The following is an 8,168-nucleotide window of genomic DNA, read 5'->3' as shown; positions in this document are numbered from 1 at the left end:
GTGTGTGTGTGTGTGTGTGTGTGTGTGTGTGTGTGTGTGTGTGTGTGTGTGAATATACTTGAATAAAGGGGTGGGGGTGGAAGGTTGTCTCACTTATTAGTGCATCAAATGTCACCGCATATTACAAGCATAGTAAGGAGTCTTAAAATTCACAATCAATTTGAGAAAAAAGTTTAGTTTCCCAGGTTACGCGGCCACATTGGATTTTGTTGACATGTCTTACGTAATTAATATCGCACTTATTTTTCATGGAAATAAATGTTCTTTTTTAAAATCTATTTCAGCCAACAATAGATCCACAAATTTGTGTGTTGAATTTTTCCTAAACGTACTAGAACATTTTTAATGACTTTTTTCCTGAGGTAGTATTTACGTTTGCAAAAAAATCCGTGAAAACACCATCAACAAAAATATTGTTCCATTTATATGTATCAAAAATTCATCCCACAAATTTTATGTATTACACCTTCTCTTCATTCTGTGAAAATGTCATGCAGATTAGAAGAACAATGGTGGAGTTATTTAACAAAAGTATATAAAAAACACGTTTCGAGAAAATGGGCGATAAAGAAAAAAAAATACTTTATGAGGAAATGGGGATGACAAACATGCCCAGTATGAGCAGAAATAAGACTTTAGGGGGTTCGTGTGCAATGAAATAGTTGTAGGAGAGACTGAAGAAGCTAAAAATGCCTTCCACTTAAAATCCATAGTCTTGAGCGAAATCGGGACTTCCGGGGTGTAGCCCCCCCCCCCTATAAATGAGAGAGACAGAGTTAGATAGAGAGACAGAAACATGCATATTAAAGACTGAGAAAAAACTTGTTAGGTGTGATGAACGAAAGATATCAAGTGTTTATAAAAACAAAATATATATTATATACGGCCCTTGGTTTAAAGAGATAAAAAAAACCCCTTAATGTTTAAAAATGAAACATAACTATTTGTATTATAGCTCTTTCATCTTATCATTCCAGAATTCAACGCTGATGCCATCTGGACTATAGAACCCAATACATGTGAGTCTTATTGCATCGTTCTTAGCGAGTGTACGAACTGTATACTGAATATGATCCACAAAATAGTGTTATTTTTGCTATCACAACAAAGATACACTTCTCAACTTTATTTTCTACAATATCTTTTTTATGTCCTTATTGTATTGGTAAATGTTGAAGGGAAGTCCAATTTTTGTTAAACGTAATGTAGGCGGCTTCTATTGAAGATGTATTATTATTGTTGTAATTTTTACGTTTATTATTATTATTATTATTATTATTATTATTATTATTATTATTATTATTATTATTATTGATCAATTAATTAATTAATTAATTAATTAATTAATGTATTCTTCCTTTTATTTGGAAGACCTTTTAGACACCACCCAGACAAAGTCTGCCGTTTTTGCCTGACCGCCTTTGTTGCATGTTCGTGCATATTATGTTGATTGGGGTGAGGGGGGGGGGGGTGGCATCTTATCAGGTGGCCACATAGTCTTGATTCTTTGATGTTCGTTATTATGTGCTATGATCGGTGTCACCTATTACTAAATTTCGAACAGTTAATTTGTTCCTTATGCAGTTTTTTCTTGTGACATTAATTAATTTTATGAGCCACATCTCAACATCTGTGGCGTCGGCAGCCTAGTGGTTATATTACTGGGCTCGCAATCATGAGATTGCGTGTTCGGGCTTCAAGGCTCAGCTTGTTCCGGCGTTGTGTCCTGGAAAAGGCACTTTACGCAAATTTCCTTTTTGGCTCGGCCCTTTCGGAGTGAAGGTCCCGCCTTTTTTAATGACCTATTGATGTTGATATGTGCGTTAAACTTACACAATTTCAATATTTATTTCCTTAACACCTATCATAAAACACTAACCACGATTGCTTCTATTCTTCAGTGTGCAACAAGAGCAAAGTCTTCCAACTCTTGGGTAACCTGACGGAGCGAAGACTTCGACAGGGGGACATGCTTAACTGCAGGTATGTCTCTTGATTTCAGTTCGTCCCTCAGTATATCACCGTGTTTAAGACAAAGAAAAAGTAGCAGATTTCGCCGTCTAAAGAACCTGTTTCGATCCGTCTCTAGTCTGTTGGTAGTGTGGTAATTTCGTCCGCGAGGTGTCGCTAGCATTGCAACAGATTTTAAGCCTCAGTATCTTTCTTTTATCTTAATTTCCACAGGTGCTCTTCTGCACTTTATCTAAAGACCTGTTTTGTTGTATTCATGTTTGGTCATTTGTGATATGTGAAATCCGCATTCCCTTCGTTTGCACTTTTGGAAACACATTGTACATGTCTTTTTGAAGCCACAGGGTGACTTTGTAGCTACGTGTATTTCCTATTCGTCAAGGACATGCCGCTTTATAGATAATGTTGGCATTGGTAGAAATGACTATGATGTTGCTGATGTCCAGTTGCTGCTGCTGTTGAATACCGTTTTCTTCAAAACTGTATCCGAGTCTCCGTTTATTTTTGTCTATTGTACAACAATGATGTCAACTATAAGGATGACAATGACAATGAACAGTATTACCCTGAGTGAGCCTTTCAAGTTCATTCCATAATAAAGGACAGTAACGACAACTTTAATCATTTTTGCAATGTTTTTCTTTACAGTGAAATGACGACTGGCTTGGCCCAGCTAAAGGAAGTAAGCGAAGGTTGCTCTTGGGAGATAAAGTCAGTCGTGTCTATCTTGATGGGCACTGCCAAGATGAACTACTTCTCCGCTTGTACACCAGGATCCTGTAACGTGAAGTACGCGCAAATGTGCTTGGATCACGCCGAGGAGACCATGCCGGACAATTTCAGGTCCTTGAACAATGCTGACCGTCGGATGGCTTGCCAGTGAGTCTTTTCTGGTGTATGCAGCGGCAGGAACGACAGCAATAACTTTACAACAACAACAACAACAACAACAACAACAGCAACAACAACTACAACAACAACAACAACAACAACTACTACTACTACTACTACTACTACTACTACTACTACTACTACTACTACTACAAAAAACAAGTGAAAAAATAAAAAAAATAAAAAAGAAGAATAAGAAAAGTAAGAAAGAAGTAATTGATAAAAAAGATGATTTTCTTCATGCTCCTTATATCAATAATTACTTTTCACAGGGTGTCAATATACATTTACTCTCGATGTCGTCCCCAGGAACCTGAAACATTCTCTGGCGTGTGTAACTAACCACACACGCTCTTGTTCGGGTGACATTTACAGCAGTGTCAGCCGACGCTTTGAAAGCATCAAAGCCAGGTTCATGAACAACAACTGCACCGCTTTCTTCCCTCGCCCTACTGACTGCAAGCCTAGATCTGGGCCTCAGCCTCGGCCTCAGCCTGTGAATGACATCCAGCAACTGAAAAAGAAAGCTACGGAAAGTTTCTTCTCTTCACGAATCAGCAGAGAACGTTGCAGGTCAGACACTTAAGACGAGTTCACGAACTTATGTTATTGTCTCAATCCTCACCACCCCCCAGCCTCCCCCCTCCACGCATCCCCTCCCCACCTCGACCCCCCCCCCCCGCCCCGGCTCATGTTGTTCTACTGCAGATCTAGTCTCGGTGTCTTAGCTGAGGGAACTTTAGAGTCTTGATAAGATGCTTACTAACTTTACTTTATTCATCCGCTTGTACCGGTGGGTGTCGCGAGGAGATACAGGCGTCTGTCTGAAACAAGGCGAGTGGTCTGTAGGAGTGAAATCCCGTGAGAACTGAGAGTGTCTGCTACAGTTTCGATCCAGCGTCGCCGTAGTCTTCCTCTGGCTTTCCAGCCAGAATATTTGATGTTATATTATTATGCCCTTAGAGCTGGTTGGTTTGGGGACATCCGTGTGAGGCGTCCGAACCACTTGATCTTTTGTTTTTCAATGTGTGGTAGGACTGGTGTTGCTCCTACCGGGTCCCTTAAGATTTCATTTTTTATTTTGTCTCTCCTTGTCTTAATAGTCGCTCTTCTTAAACATTTCATCTCGCTTGTGACCAGCTTCCTTTCTAGGGCTTTTGTTAGGGACTATGCCTAGCACTGATATGTGAGTGTTAGTAGGAAAATGGCGTTGATGAGTTAGATACAATAACATAATATAAAGCCTACATTTGTGTGTGTGACTTGAGAAAGGTCCCAGTTGTCGAGAAAGCTATTTTTGAGCAACGGTGTTAAAAAAGCATTAAAAAAAGTCGTAGGCTAACTGGTCAAAATTTAGTTCCATAAAAAAAACACGTGTTTAATCATTTCTTTACAACGTATTGAAAGAATTTTATTGGTGACATTTAAGTCTAAATATTATCTAAAATTATTTATTTCTGCTACATGATGTACTCTATCAAAGTTTTAAAATGTGCTAGAAATAGGGTCAACACACAAAGCCGCTTTTCTTCAAACTTTGTTGATACATCCCATGTTACAAAATATGGCATGTCTTTAAGACTACTCATGATATTTGAAAAAAAATCGGCATGTTCAGCATTTGAAAACTTAATCTGTCACGAGTTTCATGATTGCTTCATTCAATGATAAAACTGTACAATACGTAGTTGTTATCTCCAATTGCAAGTGTCAAGACAACGTTTAAGGGGGCACATTGTTTGATCATTAAAATGAACCTTAATAAGTCACTCGTATTACTACAATTTTCCTCTGTGAAAAGTAGCCCTAAGGAGCAAACTTGGAAAAGAAAATAATTGACGGGTACCCACACTAACCAAAATTGCAACCACATTCCCCATGAACTTGTTTTGTATTTCTTCTGCCCACCTAGATTGCAATTAATTTATTTTACAGCATATATGCACGTTTGCGTTTATGAAGATTTCCGGGAAAAGTCACAGGAACATTGATTTTGAGAACAACTGTCTTTCTTCATGTGCACATTTGAACTACTGCCACTCTTTCCAAGTGCCACTGGTTTATATTATTATATAATAATACTATTACATTATGCTGGGTATAAGAAAACTTACCGCTTTTTACTTGTATAAAATCTCGATGTAGTCTTTTGAGCCTTTAAGCTTTTTAATTCATGTAAATAATACTAAGTACGTATTATCTAAAAGGTAGATCATGTTAAAAAGATAACATTTTGGTGTTTCAATAATTCGTTTTCTCAGGACTAACTGTCAAATATAGAAACTTGGCATTTTTTCCAAACGCGTCATACTTTTTTTTTCTATTCTTTGGTTGCTTGAATAAAATGAAGTTTTCGATCTAGGTCTGTAGATCATTCCACCACAAGCACGGTTTCCTCCCGGTCCATCTGGTCTCGGCAAAATCTGCTTCTCCGAATTTCTGTACATTACTTTTTTAGTTATACATGTATTTTTGAACCAATTTAAATCATTTTTAGCACATGCATTACTGATAAGAAATCCAACACTTTTTTTGTTATTTAAGATGTTATCTACTATTTATAGATTTTAAACAATTATTATTTTTAAAAATAGTAATATGTTCACTTTTTGACCATATTAATTTTTTCTCACACTCCTCGGAAGTTACAGAATGGAAGTTAATGATTTTTTACATAGACATAGCCCAGGGTAACGGCTTCATCGCATAGGAGCATATTTTAGTACATTTTATGAACTTTATGACAAAAAATCATGGAACTTTCGGCAAAAAGCGATTTTTAAAAAACGCCAACTTTGACATCTTAAGCTCAGAAATTCAACAAGATATAATAAACGGATGCTACATGGTAATAAAAAGCCTATTACCTGCCAATTTCTGATTTGCCAACAAATTCCATCGATGCAGTTCTGAGGAGTAGCATTTCGTGTAATTGACGTAATATTGAAAATAGCGGACATTAAAATGTTTTAAAAGTGCCAAATGATTTTTGAACCAATAGTCACTTTCATGCAAAGTGCCAAGCCGCTTTTGACCTAGTAATAACGATTTTAATCCTTAGGTTGGACTCCTCCCCTTTATTGAAGAATATGAATCATAAATAGGAATAATATGTTAGAAGTTTATGGTACACACAGAGCGCGACGTGACTCAGTTGCTCACATATTGATTAAATTACAGTAATTCCCCGACCTTCTCAAAATACAGAGAGTTTCATTTTCTTCTAGAGAGGTGCACTTGGGCATTTTATCATTTTGGAGAAGAGAGTATAGCTTCGGCAAAGTCGTAGCAAATTTTTGTTATAGTTTTAAAAAAAAGAAGAAACGAGCACATTCACTATCTACTGTTTCAAGAGTTAAAGTTAAGCTTCAGCCCCCTCTCCTCCTCTTTTAACAGCAAATGGCAACTGTCCACTATACTATAGGACTCGTCTATAAAACTCATTTTTTCGTTAGCTCATGATCAAATGGAAGGCGACAGGTTGGCATATCATAATGGACGCCGAGTGAAAACAGAAGACGGCCTCTAAAGGCCTTCTGTTCAAATTTGTCTTAGAAAAAAACTACCAGACACGCAAAATACTTTATCTTTTGCTTAGTTGAAAACAACAAAAATATCATTGCCCCCATACCCTTTTTATACTACCTCTTTTCATGTCCCCCAAATCCTCGTTTCATGTGCCACCCCTAACCACTCGTCATCATAACGAACCCTTTCTAAGTTGGTACTTATTTCAATAACTGCCTTCTCATACACCCCCTCCGGCATTCTTGTTTCAGGAAGTATGCAACCAACTTCACAGGTATTGCGTTATTCAATGGAACCAGATCCAATGTCACGCTATACCGGAGAACTGTGGCCTCACTGGAGTGTGACTTCGAAGCCCGTGAGTGCCTTGCAATGCTGTAATCTGAGGGTCAGTTTATAGGTGTAATATAATATGCAAAGACTACTGAAGAAATTGTAACATAAAATTGTTACTATGGGAGTTAAACCCACGGGTTCAAGACCTATATAAACAATGTTAGGTTATTCAACAGGCAGGGATCTCCGAACTTAACGCATGTCTTCGATAGGACCGAGCCAAATGGGCTGGGAGCCTTGAGAACTTTACTGAACAACCCGCGTGTTCAAGAACGACCAGTCGTGGGTTCGACAAGGCCATCCGCTCCTTAGTCCAACATGGTGCCAGCTGAGCTAACAGAGCGCCCACACGCTGAAAGGATGTCAAAACATAACCATAATTATTAACAAGCTATTGTTTGATTTTCGTCCTGAATATTTTAAGGCTCAATATTATTACCATTAAATACTGAATGGACCAAAATGTTTCTTAATAGTCACACAACAACAATTGAAATTAAGGATCCCCAGAAATCCATGATTCAACTTCTCCCAGGAATATATCCTGACTGACCAGCTGTTTCGTCCTCAAAATTGTGCACATAATTAGCATGCTTCGCGCCAACATCGAAATGATATATTATATATATATATACATTCTATCGAATTGGCTGCTTTGAATCTGCAAACCAGGACTGTATAGGAAGCATCAGAGCAAAAAGGCACATTTATTCGGCACAACATCAGCTTAGCCATTATTGATATAATTTGTTACCACCCCAAAACATAATAAATATCTTTTTGAAACATAATTCAACGCTCGATATAAAAAGCAGATTTTAGCGATTCTGTTTCTGGCTATGTATCAAGTGTGTTAAATAACCAAGTGTGTTGAATAATCAAGCTTGAACTTCTGTCAAAAGACAGAAGTCAATGGGTCAATAAACGTGCAGAACATGTGCGCTTGTTCTTCCTTCTTGTTAGATTTACCAGAAGCTCGACGCTGCTTCTCTGACCTTTCGCCGATAAAACTTTCTCTCTTACCATTCTGCCTGCCTGTGTTGTATTGTTTCCAAGCCAATTGTTTCTATGTCCTGTTCCCATGTTCTATAAAAAAACACACAGTCGAAATGGTTACTATTTCCTCATACTATTCTCTAAAAAGTTTAACTTTTGCTTACAGCGTCTGCCAGAGCATTGCCCTTACTATGTCTGACGGGCAACTGTAGCGGAGAGAACTGTACCAGTGCCGATCTTAAGCAGTGTCTGCCGGGCCAGGTAATCACGCACCGGTTTACGTTGATCGCAGAGTTGGCAAACGGAGAGAGAGAAGAGAGAGAGAGAGAGAGAGAGAGAGAGAGAGAGAGAGAGAGAGAGTGAGAGAGAGAGAAGAGAGCGACAGACAAACAGACAGACAGACAGACTAGACAGAGAGCAGGGCAGGGACAATGAGAGAGAGAGAG

The 8,168-nt window shown here is 38.2% G+C and overlaps 1 protein-coding gene across 1 annotated transcript in view; it reads left to right on the top strand.

Moving 5' to 3' along the window:
- Window positions 1-593: 593 nt before the first annotated feature.
- LOC118477594 overlaps window positions 594-8,168 on the top strand; it is a 15,229-nt gene continuing 7,654 nt past the window's right edge. Inside the window, exons 1-7 of the mRNA XM_035969483.1 lie at window positions 594-615; window positions 978-1,019; window positions 1,902-1,983; window positions 2,620-2,850; window positions 3,172-3,435; window positions 6,642-6,748; window positions 7,889-7,983. Of these exons, the coding sequence (XP_035825376.1) occupies window positions 594-615; window positions 978-1,019; window positions 1,902-1,983; window positions 2,620-2,850; window positions 3,172-3,435; window positions 6,642-6,748; window positions 7,889-7,983 (843 nt within the window). The remainder of the gene's footprint in view (window positions 616-977; window positions 1,020-1,901; window positions 1,984-2,619; window positions 2,851-3,171; window positions 3,436-6,641; window positions 6,749-7,888; window positions 7,984-8,168) is intronic.

This window comes from Aplysia californica, unplaced genomic scaffold (genome assembly GCF_000002075.1).
Source record: "Aplysia californica isolate F4 #8 unplaced genomic scaffold, AplCal3.0 scaffold00007, whole genome shotgun sequence".
Lineage (NCBI taxonomy): Eukaryota > Metazoa > Mollusca > Gastropoda > Aplysiida > Aplysiidae > Aplysia > Aplysia californica.
This window is presented reverse-complemented; position numbering and strand designations above follow the sequence as displayed.